Raw genomic sequence first — 20691 nt, 5'->3', positions numbered from 1 at the left:
TTTTTTTAATTCCTTTAATAAATGAGTTATGTACCATAGAAAAAGCCTAGTCCCTCAACTTTCTAAAACCATCTATTAGCCTTTATAGCATATATAAATCATTATATTTTATTATGTCACGTTTCTCTTTCCTTATCATTACTGTCTCATTTTAAAGTTTATTTCATATGTATCTTTGTAAACTACTTGCAAATACTTTGGGTGTTAGATGAGAAATAAGGAAACAGATTATTTATTTGTTTGTTTATTTATTTATTTGAAATAGATTATTTAAAACCTAAAAAGGAAAGGGCTAGGGAGAGAGTTATCCCAGTAATGTTGAGCCTCAGTTCTACATACAAATTACCTGGAGAGATTTTTTTTATTCCTATGATGAAGTCCCTAGGGGTTATGATTTAATTGTTCTCCTTTGGAATAATTTTTAAAACTCTCCAAGGGTTGAGAAGAATTGAATAAATAAATGATTAAAGTAGTGAGAAAGTAACAGAAAGGCATCCCCGTGTGATGAGCAGTAGCAGGCTTGGAAGTTGGCTGAGAAGCTGTAGAGCTATGTAACTCCTAAACTTTGAAGAGAATAAGGGAAATGGATGCCCGTGGAGACATAGGAACTTCCAGAGTTAAGAGTGGGACTGCTGTTAAGATCTGCTCAAGCTTCACTGGGTGAGGAAGAGCAAGTCTTAACCTCTCTGATACCCCATTCTTCCCACATATAGCCCAAATCAGACCCTGGGAGACAATTGCTTTTTGGGGTCACTGATACATATTTTATAGACTGTTTTCCAGAACACTGTGACTAGCTAAAGTCTAATCTCTGTGAGAGCAGGTTGAACTCATAGGAAATTACTTATATACCCAAAACAGGGAAGAAGGAGTAATGATGTAGGAATTTGATTGTTTTGTTTATAGCTCTCCAATCAAATGATTCTGTGCAGAGTTCAGTCATGTACACATAAAATATGAAAAACTCTTCATCTTCTCCTGCCTCATAATATAAAACAAAAACAGAAAACAAAAACCTTCTCTCTATATATTTATGGAGAACGTAAAAATATAAATATATGTTGGTTGTGGTTTTTTGTTTTTGTTTTTTAGCTAATAACAGATTTTTAAATAACTATGATTTGATACTGGTAAGGTCTGAGTTAATTACCATTTATAGAGTAACCATGGTGACCAACATATTGCTTCTGATTCCATTAATCTTGTTGAGATTAACTGTAAATCCCAAAGGATCTCTAGCAGTGATTCAGAAATAATCTTTTCACATGTATATTATTTCATGACAGCCACTTTCTTTAAGTGTGTCTCTAACCAGCAAAGAAGTAAGACAGTCCCTAATGAGGTGATTAAAAACCTGTTCCCCAAATTAAAAAAAAAAATTTACAAAATATAGCAAATGACCAAGAAGGTAAATATGTAGAAATTCCACATTAAGGAGGATTTATTTCACAAACATGTGTCCTATCCCTAACAGACATACCAGAGTAGTCCATTCTGTTCCAGTTAGAAATTTGCCCGTGTAGGACCTCAACCTCAAGATAGGAACTGGAGACAAAATTTGATATTCTTTAATGAAAAAACTTCCAGTTATTATTTAGAATATAGGAATTAGAAAGGATGAGTTGAACTGGATTTGGGAAAAGGAACAGCTGATTGCCTAAAATGGGACTAATAATGTGTTATGTTTGTAAAGAGTTGTTTACAACTTTAAACATAGAGTATGACCCTACCCCACCTAAAACCACCTGTGTCCTGCAACAGCCCAGAGAGTCGGTACAAAATGTGGTAGCCTCATTTTACAGATGAAGATACAGAAGCTAAGAATGCAGAATGACCTCCCCATAATTACTTAGTATTAGAGCTTTCTTTTTAACTGGCTAAATAAATTGCTAAGATTCTGAGTTGGAGGATACGAGAATTGGATTAACAACCCAACTTTTTTCTGACCTCAATTCATATTATGTCTAGATGATATAAGCACAAATCTGGGTCATTTGAGTAGCAGGAAGGGTTATAAATTTAACGTGAATGCTCTTGTTGGAATAATAACCATCATTTCATATTTTCTTGCAAAGCAACAATCTACAGGATTTAAGAAGGAAAGATACTCACAAGCAGTTAGATGTATTAACTTTTATTACTGAGATAGTCATAGAATGATGTTTATGTACTGTTTTCTGATAGGAAAAATTGCTAAACCCCTCAGAATACATGAACGAAGTTTCAAAACAATAAAAAGCTGACATGACTGATCAGTGTGGCTAGTAGGACTAATGTGAAAGCATTGTGTAATAGTTTCATTGCTGTTTATTTTTGTTTTTGACTATTCATAAAATAATTTTCATCTCATTCATAGCATCTTGGACTCTATGATATGTAGTAATTCATAAATCAACCAGCATGATTCTGATCCATCTAGCTGGTGATTGGACTTTGCCTAAAGCTACTCTGTTGGTGGTAGACATCATTGACAAGTCTGCGGTAGTAAAACCAAAGCCAAACACTGGGCATTTGCACCCCTGATTCCAAAAATGAGATTAACCAAATTTGATGGCAAATTAGTCTTCTGTTCACCTCAGCACAAATGCCCTAGACCATAATTTTAATCAGTTGAAAAAAGAAAATGGTCTCCATTAGCTATTTAAGCTTTCAAGGTAAAGGTTTTTAATAATTCCCTAGTAATAGTAAAAAAATAACATTTCCTTGGCAATTTAGGACATCGAAGAGGTCACATTAAAATATTTCTTAAAAACAAATGGAAGGGGAATGGTTTTGATACAATCATGGCTATATATTTATATATTTTTACAAATTGTTAGGAAATGGGGAATGTTGTATATGCATAAATGTGTAACTCATCACAGTAGCCTAAGACCCCATGGGTTATTAAATCAGCAGAAATGAAGGGTACCTGGGTGGCTCAGTTGGTTGAACATCTGACTCTCGGTTTCTTCTCAGGTCATTGTTTGGGGTCATGGGATCGAGCCCTACACCAAGCTCCAAGCTGACTGGGGAGTCTGCTTGAAATTTGTCTCTCTCTGCCCCTCCCCCCCAAAATAAATCTTTAAAAAAATAGATCAGAAATGAGATACTTGTACGTGTTGAATGGTAAAAGCAAGCATTCCATCAACTTGGCTTAAGAGTACAAATAAGCTGGCCAAGTTGTTCCTTCTTCACCTTCACAAAGGTATACCCTGGTTAAGTTTATACAAACAGCATTGCAGAGGATGAGTTTGCCTAGCTCCAAAGAGTGCTAAATTGCTTCAAGTAAGCATTTGTCCTCTGTAAACTCAGAAAGCCATGTCCTTTGTATCGTAGCCTCAACCCCTTCCTTACATAACAACACTCTCCTGTGACTACCCTCTCAATAACCTCTTTCTGGTGATTTGATTTCTAACTGTGTACCGGGGTAGCTTGGTCTGTTAACATAAGGGCTCTCTGCCTAGAGCCTTTCCAGGCACAGGCCAGACCTTGGTTAATAAGACCTATAGGAGCAGAGGGATAATTTAAAAATTTCATGAAGAAATCCAATTAGATTTGAGTTCCTTTGAAAGAACCTTTGGAATTTCTTTTTAAAACTATGCTAGCACTTGAGATTTAAGGTGTATTCATGTGTAGCATGCATTTTACAGCTTAATTTCACTATGAATGTATCATTTTTTCATAGACCACACACATAAGATGAGGTGAGAGAAAATTAGAGTTTTCAGTGTTTGCTTTTATTTTCCCAATTTATGATACATGCTGACTCTCCTGTTGCTAGAGGAATATATTATTAACTTAGGTATCAGAATTAGAAAGATCGTGTCTCCAGATTTTTCTGATAAAATATACCATGCCTCGGAGATGTTCACATGGGACATAGAGTATATTTCTCCAGCTATTTTAGTCTCATTTGAAAACTTGAACTTGGTTCAGGGGAATGCTCTGAAATAAAACACTATCTGCCTCGTAGCTCTATCCTTTCTTCTCAAAAGGAAGAGACAGTGATCACATCTGACTGAAAGATCTCCTGCTACAGTTTAAAGCTATTGGCTTTTATTCTCTCTTGAAGCTGAGAGCAGAGTGTCACTATTTTCTATTTAATAATCTTGAAAGACTTAACACTTGCTAGTAGAAACATTTCTAAGCTTCTCTTTTTGACATTTTACAAATCCCTTTCTTTAACTTTCATCTGGTTTTTCAACATTTCATATCCTGCTCTTGACCACCCATTGAGTGGTATATCTTTCCCACCTATCCTAGATTGTTGTTCTCAAATAAAAACATGACCAATATAGAGGGTGGATTAAAGATCATGGCCTCCTTTCAGCTTTTTGTCTAAAATGACAACAAATGCACAAGAATTTCACTTCTCAAACTTATAATAAGTAGTAAGAGCATAGGCTTGAGAGCTATACTACCTGGGTTTAATTTCCTAATCTGCCACTCTACTAGTGGGCTGTTCTTGGGATGATTATTTAACCTCTTTATGCTTCATTTTTGTCAATGGTAAAATGGGGATAATAAATAATACTCCTCTGATTCTGAGCATTAAATTAATGTAACCTATATAAAGTATTGAGGATTATACCTATAAATATGAACCATAAAAATTCTATCTCAATTTCAAAATCAGAAGTTGACTGTGTGCATCATGATCCATACTAGAAGGTTATCTGGAATTCTAGATATCCTGCTGACAGTAACTTAAGCCCCCAGCCCATTATATTGTAATTTTGATATGAACCTGGCATTTTTCTCTTAATATAAGGCATGAGTATATTAGTTTTTATGATTGATTCTTAAATATTAACATTATCCCCATATCTCTTAGGCCCTAATTGCCCTAGCTCTTTAAGTTGTTATTGTAACAAGGGAAAATGATGCTTTTTTTGTGGTGGGCTGTAAAGTGAACAACTGGGTTTCCTAAATCTGAGGAGTTTCTAGGAACATGGGATTTTTATTGCAAAAACTGGGAATGTCATGAGCAAATCAGGATGGTTGGCCATTCCAGCTATAAAGGTACTATGTAAGGTATAAAAGGGAGAAAGGAAAAAAACAGTAGTCATATTAATATCACCAAATAAAAAAAATTCTCAGTACAAATAGTCTCTGAGTATCTGAAGGGTGAGATTGCACTGGACTAATTCTAAACTTCAGGCATTTGGGCTTCACTTTTTGCTATTATCATCATCTGTGGGTCATACTCCTTCTCCATTTTATGTTGTGTTCTCCTCTGATCATTTTTTGCCTATTGTTTTCTTCTAGGTCAACTCAAATCAAAACATACTCTTGGGATAACGCCCAGGTTATCCTGGTTGGGAACAAATGTGACATGGAAGACGAGCGGGTCATCTCAACAGAGAGAGGCCAACATTTAGGAGAACAGCTTGGTAAGTGATAAGTTAACAAAAAACAGAGCTTGGTCATTATTTGTAACACTGCACAGAGTCACAGCTAATTGCTAGGATGGGCTTAATGAAAAGACTTTCAACCTTGCAGTAGAAGCCAACGTATCCTCACAGTAGAAGCCAATGTATCCTTGGTAAGTAGTAAATGGATTTCCTCTCACTTTCTGTCACACTATCAGAATCCAAGCATAATTACAAAAGCAAAATAACCAGAATGTTAATCTAGTACAAGGTATTCAAATTCTCATTTCCTGAGAAACACAGGCTAAGCCTTGCCTGCTATTTTTTAGTTCCTTTATTTTTTTCCTCCATATACAACATTTTGTTTGCATTGAGTGAGCATTTTATTATCATGTGTGATTGTTGTTGTCAGGTTTCTACTGGAAAAGTTTAGTAGCACAGAATAGGTCACATTATAGATCCTGATTCTGGGGACATCACTGACAGCCTTGCTGCTGTTAAAAATGTCTTTGAGACTCAGTCTCTTCATCTCTCAAGAATGAGTATCATGACCCATGCCTCCTTTACCAAGTTTTTGTAGATAAAACCAACCGAGATAAAAAAAAATAGGTATTAGCTTTAGAAGTCACAAAGCCCTTTTAAACACAAAACACTGTATCTTGAGAGAAAAGTACTGGAGCAAGTAGCGTAGAGTTTTGGTGCACAGGAGGGAATCATGATTGATTTATTAGTTCAAGGCATTTACACTGAGCACCTATGATATGCCTAGTACTGTGCCAGATATCACGGGGCGTACAAAAATGTATGATTCACTGTCCCTGGGCTCAAGTTGCTTTAAGTCAAGTGAGAAATCTAGAAATCCACAGAAAAAAGCAGAAACAAGCAGACAACAAAAACAGGATAATTAGCTCGGAGGTAGATGCCAAGAGGAAAGCAACAGAGGGAAGGAGGCAGACTGGAAGAGAGGTACCAAGAGGTGTGAGAGCACAGTGGGACAGGAAGCAGGTAAAGCTCAAAGAAGACGGGACACCTGGAGAGAAAATGTGTGGAATTGAGCAGAACAGCTAGAAAGAGGTGAGTGATGAGAGGACATAGAGATCATATGGGTTAAATGCCAAGATAAGGCCTGAATGGACCCTAAAGGAGAACAGAATTTGAAAACCGCAGAGAGGAGAGGAAGCTTTATGATTAAAGGGCACAGTGGTGCAAGGACATTGAGAGGAGAGTGAGTAGAAAAGTTGGAACCTAGTGTAATATTACTGAAGTAGAGAGCAGATTTGGGGAAAAATTGAAGCCCTAGAGCAAAAGAGGTGGAATTCTTTTCTTTTTATTCCTGCTCCTCTTCCTCCCCTCCCCCTCCCCTCTCCTTCCTCCTTACACAACAGAGAACATCGAGGTATTCTTAGCAGGGCAGAGTCTGGCTCTCCAGCCTTTTTGGCTACTACGTACAGTAAGAAATATGTTCAATCTAGCAACCCAGTGCATACATATGTACAGAGAGAGAAAGAAATAGAAGTTTCACAAAGTATATTTACCCTTACTAGATGAGATTCATTCTGATATTTTTCTATTCAATTCTCTTTCTCCCTCTGTCTTTTAATAGTGTTCTCACCCACTATTGATCTTAGGGCCTAGTGATGGGCCTCAACCTACACTTTGAAAAGCACTGTTATGAAGGGCTGCTTTGAGATCAATCTGCTGGTACCGGGCAGCACATATTGGAGAAGCAGAGACCCTCTCAATGGGTCCCAATTGGGTCACTCTATCATGTGGTAATCTCCTAAAAGAACTATGCACAGTCCATTCTGAGAGCTTGAACATTTCTTCGTGAGATCAGTGTACTCATTAGACTAAGGGCTGTCACCCAATAACCACAAGAATGCTTCCACCAAACTTTTGTGGAGCTGCCCATGAGAAAGTCACATAGCTGATGTCTGGTCTCTGTGGTTGCTCTTGAACCATTAGCATTTCGTTCATAGGGGCTATCCCATTCTATCACTTTAACAACGTTTTTATTGAAAATTCTGAAAAACTTGGCAACTCTCCTTAATCCTCTTAGCAGGTCAAGACTTTAGGATTGGAGAATAGTAGATCCGCAAAGAGAAAAGAAACCTAGGAGAGGGTTGGCATGGTGGCTGTATGTCCAAGTCAGACATATGCCACATTGGGGGTAGTGGGGGAATTGCTCCACAGATCGAAATCGTCTCTCTCTGTATAAATGTGAAAATTGTTTGGTTCAAACAAAAACGGATTGAAGGCAAACACTGTTTAATGTCACCAGCAGAAAAGAGACCAGTAACTGCATGAATTCTTCACTAGTTTAATAAATTACTTGGGTGTTCAGAAGAGCAGGTTATGGAAGAAACATTAGAATGATGGGAATGCATCCAGAAGGTGACCTTTCTTAGAACTAAGCCTCTGACTGGCATCAACATGAACCCTGTTCATGCAATGCATAGCTCTAGGAAAGTTCCGGAAATTGTGAGACAGAAATGTTTTATGTTCCGGTGCAAGTTCTTCCAATGGTTTCTAATTGATTTTCTTCTCTTTTTTTTTTTTTTTTTTTTTTTTTGTTCTCTATGTAATATAACCCAGCAGTTGTCATAGCAACCAACACTTGTGCATTCTTGGAGAGTCATTTACTTCCTTTAATGTGGTTTGTTCTTCTCGTGACTGAACACACTTCTACAAATGATCATGACAGATCATTTGTATGGAAATAACCTACTCTCACAACATCAATGTAAAGATTTTAAAGATCTTTGTTGTTTTTTTTTTAATTACTAGTATAACTCCATTGTCCAGAATTCCCTTACATAGACACAGAGGTTGGGCACTCTTTATAAACATCATGTCCACATTTCAGTAAATGGTTGAAAATAACTGTTCTATCAGTCTGGTTACAATTAATTCTCCATTGTGGATAGTTACATCCATAAAACATTGGCTAATCCTAGTGAGGGTACTTGAAGGAACTGAGTTGTAGCTGAGCTCTTTGAAATCCTTGTATGGCAGTCGCCCTTGTCGGCCCACTTTAGTTCACCAAGCACTTACTGAGTGTTTACGATGTGTCAGCTGCTGATAATACCATCCCCTACCTTCCAGGAACAAATAGAGTACCTGAGATAGACTCTCCAGACAATGAGCATTTCCCTTTCCTCATTCTCTGTTCTATTTGGCCCTTTGGTTATGCCCTTATAGAACTTGGCCTTTTGGCTTCCACCCTATGATGCCCTCTGTTTTCCTCCTCCCTCTCCAGCCATACCTTCTGTTTGCTTGGAAAATCCCTCCTTTTTCTGCTTCTTGCTCTTTGGCTTTCTTCACTGGGCCCACCACTCTTCATTTTCTCCCATCCACTTCCATGCTTAGAACTGCTGCCACAGACCATGACAACCCAATCATTTTTTTAATTTTAATTCCAGTATAATTAACCTACAGTGTTATATTAGTTTTAGGTACACAGTGTAGTAATTCAACACTTATATGCATCACCCAGGTTCACCACGGCAAGTGCATTCCTTAGTCCCATCACCTGTATCATCCTTCCTCCACCCCCTACCCCACCTTCCCTCTGGTAACCATCAGTTTGTTCTCTATAGTTAAGACTTGGCTTATCTCTCTTTTCCTTTGCTCATTTGTTTTGTTTCTTAAATTCCACAAAAGAGTGAAGTCAATAGTATTTATCATTCTCTGACAGACTTATTTCACTTAGCATTTATACTGTCTAGCTCCATCCATGTCATTGCAATGACAAGATTTCATTCTTTTTATGGCTGAATAATATTCCACTGTATGTACATATATACATACGTATACATACATACACACCACATCTTCTTTATCCATTCATTTATCAGTGGACGCTTCCATAATTTGGCTATTGTAAATACTGCTATAAATGTAAGGGTGCACATACCCCTTTGATTTGGTGTTTTTGTATTTTTTTTGGGTGAACACCCAGTAGTACAATTACTGATTGGTAGGGTAGTTCCAATTTAACTTTTTGGGGGACCTCCACACTTTTTCCACAGTGGCTGTACCAGTTTGCACTCCCACCAACAGTGACAACCAAATCTTGTTCTAGTCCTGCCCTCTCCCTGGAGCTGCAGGCTCCTCTATCCCCTCCCCGGCCCCCATAGCTGTGCGTTTTCTGTATGTGTGTTGTAGGGTGGTTCTTTAATCATCTGCAGCTAAATCTGAGGTTCTTGCTCAAGTGCACAATTGTCAACCCAACACAGTCCTGTTGCAATAGAGTTTCTGAAGTTGAAGCCCGGGAATCTACATTTTCAAGAAACACTCTGACTTTACACAACACTAATTTTAGAATGCTGGCTTAGATGGTGGCAAGTATTTGGAAAGGTAGAGAATTGTCCCCGGAGCTGAACATTATCCTATAGGTAATACTATTCTTTCAATGCATGTTTTTAACATTTACCACAGGTGTATATACCTGTAACAATATATAGGAATGTTTTAGATTTGTATTTTATCTAAGCAACAAATTTATAATATGGTAATAATCTAGAAAATGTATAATATTATAACAAACTTTAAAAGTTAAAACTGTTTAATATTAAATGAGAAAAAAATAGAAATAATTATAGTTTTCCTAAAATAGAAGTCACTCAAGTAGAAATAAGAACAAATAAATTTATGGAGGGGAAGGGATTTGTATTGCCTTGAAATTATAGATGAAAGGATATTTGAACTATTTTTATAAGCTCTGAAAGGGCAGAAATTCTGAAATTTGCCAAAAATGTAGTCAGAGAAACAAAGACTGCAGATAAAAAAATTGACGTGATTAATTTTTTTATAAACAGTTTGTAAGGATTCAGTTTTGAAATGTTCCTAATTTGCATTAATATTTCTTCCTAACTCAAATAATAGATACTCTCTTTTAGTCTTCAAACAACTGTCATGATATTATGTGCATGTATTACTAAATTCCACACCCATCTTTCCCCTTGTCCAGGTCTCCACAGAGACCCCATGAGGATTTCTGACAACTATAAAATATGTTAACACTTGGCCACTTTTCCAATCCGTAAAATTTGCCTCTCATTTCGCCATTGTAATGACTTGTTTTGTTTTGATTATCCATCTGACAAATACTTATTAAACACCCACAGTGACATTAGGGAGTCATAAAATATGTATCTTTTCTGTTGTGAAGCTTAACATGTGGTCTGTATATCAGAAATATCAAATATCATGAATATATAAATTAAACAGCTGGAAACCATCAAAACGAGTGCAATTTGTTTTGGAGGGGCACAGAGTTGTATGAGTGGATAGTTGCTTCTGTTTTAGGAATATGAAGACTGACAAAATACATTCTGTCTGTACTCTGAAGCATACTCATCTGATAAAGACTGGCTTAACCAATCCCTTCAAGGGAATAATCTGTTGAAGTAGAAAGAGGTAAATTAAAGACAAATAAATGGAAAAGGATACTCCTTCACATCACAAAGACTATACTGAAGGAACTGACTGGATGTAGGCAGGATATATAATTATTTCCTAAAAGATCTAGATAACTCAAGGAAGGTAGATCCATCATGGCTAAAAGAGTTTGGACTCCCTGTGAACATTTCTGTCACAACAAGGATAAGAATTTAGGCACATTGACCATACTGCCTCATATGCCTTGATATCACTGGTGGAGACACGTTAACTGAGGTGAAGGGACCATCATTATAACTCATCCAGAGAAGTCTTCCTCCTTGGATTTTCTTGGCAATGCTTTGGATTCCTGCTGAGTCTGCACAAACCCAGGGTTGCCTAACTTGAGAATTCTGATTCTGGGATCCTCTAATCTGCTCTGCTCCTATGAATCTTTTAGGGGCAACCACCCTTGTCTTTCACTGCCGGCCCAGGGAAGAGAAAGCATGGCAGTAATTGTAATAAGAAATCATGTTGCCATGGGAACCATGAACTTTTGGATCCACGTGGTCTGACCTTAAGCAGCTAGATTCTCTTCATATGTTTTTTATTGAAGGTAATTATAATAGTAGCATCATACCTTCCCTGACCTCTAAGTTCACTCATGAGTCATTGTATCCTTAGTACAACCTTGAGGTACAGAATAGGTCTTAAATGAATTTAGTTTTCTATTTTACAGTTCAGGAGGGAATTGGGTCCCAAATAATAATAAGCCTATTTAAACTCTGTTCTTGGATGCCACAGTCTTCCAGTGATCTACAGACTTCTAGTGGATGATGCCATAAAGTGACTACATCCTTGTTAAGGATAAATTCTCTTAAATGCAATCTCACCCAAATACATAATTTCTCCTTTCAACAAATGTCCATCTTTCTGGAGTCTCTTCCAACATTAGTTTCTTAGTTTATTAAAACTGGAAAATTCTTTAGCCATTCTGTGCTTTCTAACCTCTGGAAATTCTTAATGCCTTACTCTATAAGCCTTAAAACTGACACTGAGACAGCACTAAAGCATACAGCAATTTCTTAGTACCTTTAGAACACCAATTTACAGGGATTCCTGGGTGGCACAATCAGTTAAGTGTCCTACTCTTGGTTTCGGCTGAGGTCAATTATCTCAGGGTCATGAGAGATAGAGCCCACAGGGCTCCATGCTCAGCGTGGTGTGCCTGAGTTTCCCTCTGCCCCTCCTCTGCCCCACTCTCTCGCTCTTTCTCTTCTAAAATAAATAAATCTTTTAATAAAATACCAACGTACAGACTCTGTAATCAAAACCATTTAAGTTCTCTTCTAAATAATGAAAAATCAATGCATTACAGAGTGTGCTATTGTCTTGATTGTTGCACTGAGGGAGCTCTGAGTGCTCTGAGACCAGGAATAACTGAGGTGAACGAACTCAGAAGTCACAGATGGGCCTCAGAACACTGATAGGGTCTTCCATTTTTCTCAGAAAATTCAAATCAGGCAAGACCAAAGCAAGGAGAGGGAAATAAATCTAGAAGGAAGATTGGATCTAGAGTAGGTGTTTTGAAAAAAATTGCAGTGGTCAAGCCATATCCAGGCCAATTAATTGGAATCTCGAGAACGGGACCCAAAATATTTTTTTAAATTACTTTTGTTGCAGTAATAATTGACATATAACATCATATTAGTTTCAGGAGTACAACATAATGATTCGATATTTGTATATATTGCAGAACAATCACCACAAAAATTTTAGTTAACCTCTGTTACCCTACATAGAAAAATTCTTTTCTCGTGATGAGAACTTTTAAGATCCACTCTCAAAGCAACTTTTAAATAAAAATACAATATCATTATCAAAAGTCATTATGCTATACATTATATTTCCATGACTGATTTATTTTATTACTGACAGTTTATATATTTTGTCCCCCTTCACCATTTTGTCCACCCCTCACTCCCGGCCTTTGGTAACCATCAATCTGTTCTCTGTATCTATGTGCTTCATTGTTTTTTAAATTTTTTTAATTGAAGTATAGTTGGCATGTAATATTACATTAGTTTCAGGTATACAACATAGTGACTCCACAAATACATACACTACAAAATGCTCACCATGGTAAGTATAGTTACTGTCTGTCAGCATATGAAGTTATTAGAATATTATTGAGAATATTCCCTATGCTGTATTTTTCATTCCATCACTAATTTATTTTATAACTGAAAGTTGGTACTTTTTAATCCCCTTCACCTATTTCGTCTCTTCCCATGCCCCTTGCTCTGACAACCACCAATTTGTTCTCTGTATATATGAGTCTGTTTCTATTTTGTTGTTGTTGCTTATTTTTTATGTTCCACATAAAAATGAAATCATGTCTTTCTCCGACTTCACTTAACATAATATCCTCTAGGTCCAACCATATTGTCATAAATGGCAGGATTTCATATTTTTTATGGCTGATGATATTTTGTGGTGTATATATACTACATCTTCCTTACCCATTCATCTATCAGTAGACACTTGGGTTGCTTTCATATCTTGGCTACTATAAATAATGCTGCAATAAACACGTGGGTGCATATATCTTTTCAAATTAGTGTTTTTGTTTTCTTTGGATAAATACCCAGAAATGGAATTATGGATCATGCAGTACTTCTATTTTTAGTTTGTTGAGAAACTTCATTATTCTTTCAATAGGGTCCCCACCAATTTACATTCCCACCAACAGCGCACTAAGGTTCCCTTTTCTCCGCATCCTAGCCAACACTTATTTCTTGTCCTTTTTGATACTAGCTGTTCTGATGGCTATAAAGTGATATCCCAGGGTGGTTTTGATTTGCATTTCCTTGATGATCAGTGATATGCATCTTTTCATGTATCTGTTGGCCATCCACATGTCTTCTTTGGAAAAGGCCCCTAGATGTGTGTTAAATTAGATGAATGCCCCTCAGGCTGATCCTTCAAGTTTAACAAATGAGCCTCTTTTACATGAAGTCTGGGTGTCTTTCAATTGGCTGTCTCTACATTAGGCCCTGGGAGTTTAAGTCTGTGTGCAAGCCCTTTAAGAGCTTTTTCTGTTTACTACAATGTTGTGGGTGTCATGGATACAAGCCCCATTCATTTTCAAAGCTAGATGTTTTGGGGGACTTGACCTTCAGGTGCAGATCATAAAATATGAATATGCTATGTGGGGTTTAAACCCTTTGGTCCTCAACCAGAAGCTTTGGGTTTTGAGTTCCTTACTCATTGTAGATAATTAAGCCAGGAATGAAGTTTATAGCAAGATGGTGTCCCAGCCTCTCCTACCTGCTTTGATGTGGCCATTCTTTTGTTCACCCAATGGGTAGGAGTTGCTCAGCCACATTTTAGATTTTTTTCCCAGAGGATTCTTCCGTATATAGTTGCAAATTCGTTGTGTCTATGGAAGGTGAGTTTAGTATTCTATGTCACCATCTTGAACCAAAACCCAACTGTATTTCCATGCTGCTCTGCCTCAGGAACCTGGTCCACAAAGTTGGCTTCCTACTGACCACCTACTCATACCTTATGTACTACCCTAGTCTGGTCCCCTGTGGCCAATAGTTACAACATTTTTAATAAGACTTTTGGTGGTCAGAAGAGTAGTATGAGGTTACAGAACAGTATATAATTAGTGGGTCCAGTGAGAATTTAGTGAAGTCTGCTTAGAATTGTATAATGAGTCATTGAGTTAAAATAAATGTGCCATAGATTCTCATCCTAAACTGCAATGGGGTCACCTTAAGAATTTATTTCTTTGGGGGGACTGGAGATAAATGTTTTTCTGAGTAGTTTGGGAATTCATTACAGTGTTTTATTAATTCACTCATTTAGTCGTTCAGTATTATTGAACACCACTTTTGGCCAGGCCCTGTGAGCAAAGCAACAGTATGACCAACCTCCTGCCACCACCACCCCCCGCCCAAGTAGATTCTAGTCTAGTGAGGGACACTTAAACAAAGGCTTTTAAAAAAAGACCATATAGGGCACCTGGGTGGCTCAGATGGTTAAGCGTCTGCCTTCGGCTCAGGTCATGATCCCAGGGTCCTGGGATCGAGTCCCGCATTGGGCTCTCTGCTCCTTGGGAGCCTGCTTCTCCCTCTGCCTCTCTCTCTCTCTCTCTCTGTCTCTCATGAATAAATAAATAAAATCTTTAAAAAAATAAAAAAATTAAAAAAATAAAATAAAAAAAGACCATATATATTACCATGATAGGGATGTGGACTCAGTGTTAAAAGAGCTTGTAAGATAAATATCCCCTCTCTGAAGACTCCGGGAATGGTGCCATTGAGGAGATGATGTTTGAACCAAGTCTTGAAGTATAAATAGGATGCATTAGGTGGACAAACAGATGATTGTCCTTCTAGGCAGAAGAAATTGATCTGGAGAGATCTAAGGCTGGAAAGCTTGTAGAACTGAAGACTGGGCTTTCTCTTATTAGGGCTGCAGAACCAGTGCTATGTTTTAAACAGTAGGGTGACATGAAGATCACATTTCATTTTTGAACATTTACATTGGCAGTTCATAAAATTAAGGTATTTAAGATCAGCTGGTGTGCAGAAAGAAAATGTTAACACTAACATTTATTTGTATATCAATACTCAAACATTTTTTTAGTTATTGGCTTTTATAATGTATCACTCCAATAGTACATTATAATTTATAAATATTTGTATATTAGTGTCAATTCTTATTTTTGTTTTGCTTTTTTTTATTGAAATATATTTGACATAACATTGTGTAAATTTAAGGCGTACAAGTTAATTTCATATATTTATATTACATTATATTGTAATATGAATGCCATTGTAATGATAACACCTCTATCACCTTACATAATCTTTTTAATATTTGGAATAATGAAGTTCTAGTGTCTTATCAACTTTGATGATTATAGTACAATATTGTTACTATATTTGCTGTGCTGTGCATTAGATTTCTGGGGCTTATTTACTACCCGTTGTAAGATTGTACCCTTCAACAACATCTTTCCTGTTCCCTGATCCCCATCCCCTGGTAACCACCATTTTATTGTGTTTTTACAAGCTTGGCTTTTTAGATTTCCACATATAAGTGGTAGCATACAGCACTTAAATTTGTCTGACTTATCTCACCTAGTATAATGTGCACAGTGCCCATCCATGTTGTTGCAAATGGCAGGATATCCTTCATTCTCACAGCTGAATAATATCCATTGTGTATATGTACCACAATTTCCATATCCTTTCATCCATTGATGGGCACTCAGTTTCTTTCCATATCTTGGCAGTTGTGAACAATGCCGTAATAAACATGAGAATGCATATATTTCTTCAAAATTCTGTTTTCATTTCCTTTGGGTATATACCCAGAAGTAGAATTGCTGGATCGTATGGCAGATCTATTATTTTTGAGGAAACTTCATATTTTTCACATTGGTGGGACCAGTTTACATTCCCTCCAACAGTGTGTGAGGGTTTCCTTTTTTCCACATCCTTGCCAGCACTTGTTATCTCTTGTCTTCCTGATTATAGCCATTATAACTGGTGTTGAAATCTTTTCATATACCGTCTGGCCATTTGAATGACTTCTTTGGATAAATATCCATTTAGTTCTTTTGCCCATTTCTTTTTTTTTTTTTTAAGATTTTATTTATTTATTTTTTAGAGAGCGAGCGAGAGAGAAACAGCATGAGAGGGGAGAGTGTCAGAGGGAGAAGCAGGCTCCCCGCTGAGCCGGGAGCCCGATGTGGGACTCGATCCCAGGACCCCGGGATCATGACCTGAGCCGAAGGCAGACGCTTAACCATCTGAGCCACCCAGGCGCCCCCTCTTTTGCCCATTTCTTAATCAGATTTTTTTTGTTGTGAGTTGTTCAAGTTCTTTATATATTTTAGATATTAGCTCCTTATCTGATAGATGGTTTGCAAATACTTCCTTTCTGTAGGGTGCCTTTTCATTTTCTAAATTGTTTCTTTTGCTGTGCAAAAGCTTTTAAGTTTGATGTAGTCCCATTTGTTGAATCTTGTTTTTGTCAATTGTGCTTTGGGTGTCCTAACCAAAAAATCATTGCCTAGACAAATGTCAAGACATTTCTTCTATGTTTTCTTTTATAAGTTTTATTGTAGCAGTATAATATTTAAACTTTTGATTATTTTGAGTTAATTTTTATGAATGGTCTAAGATAGGAGTCCAAATCTGTTGAAGAGACTATCCCTTCTCCACTGGGTGCTCTTGGCTACCTTGTTGAATATTAGTTGATCATGTAACCAGGAATTTATTCTTCGCTCTTTATTCTGTTCTACTGGTCTATGTGTCTCTTTTTGTGTCAGTACCATACTGTTTTTATTACTGTAGCCTTGTAGTTTGAAATCCAGAAGTGTGGTAACTCCAAGCTTTGTTCTTTTTCCTGAGTATAGCTGTAGCTATTCAAGGTCTTCTGTAGTTTCATACAAATTTTAGATTTTTTTCTGTGAAAAATGCTTTTGTTATTTTGATGGGAATTGCACTGAGTTTATAGATAGCTTTGGGTACTATGGCCATTTTAACAATATAAATTTTTTCAATCTATGAACACAGGATGTCTTTCCATTTGTTTGTATCTGCTTTGATTTCTTTTAGCAACCTCTTGTCATTTGTATTCTCCAGACCTTTCACTTTCTGAGTTAAATTTATTCTTAAGAATTTTATTGTTTTTCACACTATTGTGAATAGGATGATTTTATATATTTCTTTTTCAGATGTTTCATCATTAGTGTATAAAAATGTAAATGATGTATGTTGATTTTGTATCCTCCAACTTTACTGAAATTGTTATTTCCAACAGTTTTTTGGGTGAGTCTTTGAGATTTTTTATAAACAGAATCCCATTCTCTGCAAATGGCATCAGCTTTACTTCTTCTTTCCTGATGTGAATGTCTTATAATTTTTTGTGTTGTCTGATTGTTCTAGGTAGAACTTTGAGAGCTATAATGAGTAGGAATGGTGAGAGTGGGCATCCTTGTCTTTTCACTTTTCCTCCATTGAGTATAATGTTAGCTGTGGATTTGTCATACATGGCCTTTATTATGTTATGTTTCTTGTATACCAAAGCTGCCAATGTTTTTTTATCATGAAAGAATGTTGTATTTTATGAAATGCTTTTTCTGCATCTATTGAAATGGTCATGTCATTTTTCTTTCATCTTATCGTTATCTATGACATTTGTTAATTTGCCTATGTTGAACCATCTTGCTTCCCAAGGATAAATCCCACTTGGTCATGGCTTATAATCCTTTTTATGTGTTCTTGAATTCAGTTTGCTATTATTTTGTTGAGATTTTTCACATTTATATTCATCAGGGATATCAATTACTTATTTAATCTCCTTATTACAGTATTAGTTGGGTCAGATTTTCTATTCCTGGTTCAGTCTTGATATGTTTTGTTTCTAGAAATTGATCCATTTCTTTTGGGTTATGTAATTTGCTGTCCTATAATTGCTCATAATGGCCTCTTAACAATCTCTCTGTAGTATCAGTTGTAAAGTCTCATTTTTTATTTCTCAAGTTATGAGTCTTCTATCCTTTTTTTTTTCTTAGTCTAGCTAAAGGTTTGTGATTTTGTTTATCTTCTCAAAGAATCCCAGCTGGACTTCACCTCCAATGAGTGTCTGTCCTGCTTTGTACTCTGCAGTTTCACTCCTCCCTCCACCCCCATTGTGGCAAGTGGAGTGGGGCAAATTCACCAAATGCTTTGGATTCTCAGCCCCCGTTCGGGTCCCATCCATCTACTATCTGATGCATGAGTGGGTAAAAATCTCCTGGGTGTCCGGGTGTAATGTCAGAGACACTTTTATTTAGTTATGAATGTCCAATTCATAGTAAATAAGAGGGGACAAAGCTGATGTAATGATGCTGACATCACTCTTTCTGAACCCTTTTTTAAAAAAACTGTAAGAAATGTACTATTTAAAATGTTTGGAGACCCCTGGTTAGAGAATGGATTGTTGAGGGAAAACAGGAAGCACATGCACAAACTGGTCCCTTAAGTCAAAATGTCTGAAGCTGGAGTACAAACGTGAGTGTCTTAGCTATTCAAGGTGACTCTGATATACAGCAGAGAACCCCTGATTTAGATCCTCCCTATGTGTCACCTGATTGTGTTGAAGGTTGAGAAGGACAGACCTAAACTGTGAAAGTGGGGATACAAATGCAAAGAGAGCTTTTTAAATATTTAGGCAATAGAAATAATAATACTTGGTGACTATTTGGATCCTGGAGGCTGAGGGTATGGAAGTCAAAGATGATCTTAGCTGTCTGGCTTGAGTAATGAGTTGAAGCCCTCAAAGTAAAATCAGCATTTTAGCCTTCAGAAGGGGAGAAACCTTGAAAGAGACAGAATGGAGATACTTGGTGGAGAACCAACCATAGGGTAAATGGGACAAGTCTAGTGAGCAAGCAGAAAGAATTAGTCTTGCACTGGAATCCTGAAATCCATACTTTTACAGATAACAGGAAATTACTGTTCAAATGCAAACAGCCACGCTTTTCTATGAAATTAAATGGGGGAGGAGGTTAAGAGTTGTCTCCATTAAATGCATTTTTGTATAACATAAGAAACCACTATGAAAAAGTAAAGCAAATCCTAAGATCTGGCCATCGTGGCTATGTCAGAATTGTTCATTATAGCTAATTTCAGTTCATGGGCTTCATTCTGACCTAACAGTGTCTACTTAGCTTGCTAAGGGCCACTTATTAGCTAGAGCACCCATGCCAGAGAAGTATGAGCAGTCCTGGTGGTAGATCCTCCTTGGACATTTTAAAGCTTTCTTTTTTGGTTCAGACCTGCAATGTTGCCTCCAGCCACTCCACTTTAATAAATAATGATGCTTTATTCCTTCAATTTTTTAATCTTCACCCCTCTGTCCCTATGAAAATAATCCTGTAATTAAGCCAGGTTGAGGGAGACAGAAACTATAATGAGGAGGAGAGCCTTGCCCTGAAGTCTATTTTTAAAACTCAGACCACCTGTTCCAAAAAGTTTTGATTCTTTTCTTCAGCAGCCTTTAAAGATTTATTTAAATCTTAAGTGTAGTGTTTATGAAATAATGGGAATTGCCAACTTTTAGACGCAGTAGGGAGCCCCAACAATGCTATTTAGAGGCTTTAAGTACCTGTCTGCACACAGCTCTCTGCAGAGAAGCACTGCCATCTGACTGTTATTTCCACTGGCTCACATTCTTTTTAGCTAAGTGTGCCCAGGAGGTATAATAAACCAACAGCGTATATTTTAATGGGTTTGGGTTGGTTTACGTGTGGTCATCCTCATGGGGTGGTACAGGAAGGGACATCTACCTCTGCTGGTCCTTGTCTCATTGGAGCGCTCCCATTCCTAGTAATTTTGACCTCCCATTATTTCATCACCTATGGACATCCACTCTTTGCTGGCACGTGCATTGTACTCCCCAGCAACTGCTGTTCCTTATAAATGAAGCTACCATGCATGCCAGTTTGCTTGGAAGAGTCTCCATTTATGTTCATTTCCCAGTGTGAGGATTAATAACACTCTCTTTCAGTCTCAAAAATGACTCCATTTGGGTGATCAATTTGATGTTCTTCCAACCCATGATGGGCCACCCATGAAGCAGCTTTGGGTAAAACACTCCTGTTTCTCACTGACCTCAGGGTTCTTATGCTGCTTCTCTTCTATACCTCCTCTCTACCTCACCTTCTCAAATTCCCTAGTTCATGAACCCTCCAGGCTTTGGCAATTCCCTCTTCTACTCATTGCTCTCTTTAATCAACCCCATTAACTTAGGTGATCTTTCTTACACTCCTTACTCCTACAGATCTCTGTCAGTATTTTTTCCCCCTCTGGGATATCCCCATTACCCATGAGTCCAGATCCTTCAAGAGCTGCCAAAATGCTAGACATGTTCTTGATTAACAGCCACC

At 37.2% G+C, this 20691-nt stretch overlaps 1 protein-coding gene across 2 annotated transcripts in view; it reads left to right on the top strand.

Annotated features, from left to right (window-relative positions):
• Positions 1–20691, top strand: part of RAB3C (RAB3C, member RAS oncogene family) — a 278157-nt gene that overhangs the window by 219804 nt on the left and 37662 nt on the right. For both annotated transcript variants that reach the window (XM_081826846.1, XM_081826845.1), the window contains exon 4: positions 5251–5375. In XM_081826846.1, coding sequence (XP_081682972.1) covers positions 5251–5375 — 125 coding nt within the window. The remainder of the gene's footprint in view (positions 1–5250; positions 5376–20691) is intronic.

This window comes from Leptonychotes weddellii, chromosome 7 (assembly GCF_054177405.1).
Source record: "Leptonychotes weddellii isolate Sample4059 chromosome 7, ASM5417740v2, whole genome shotgun sequence".
In the NCBI taxonomy this organism is placed as follows: domain Eukaryota; kingdom Metazoa; phylum Chordata; class Mammalia; order Carnivora; family Phocidae; genus Leptonychotes; species Leptonychotes weddellii.
Note: the sequence above shows the minus strand (reverse complement) of the source record. Positions and strands in the feature narration are given on the sequence as shown.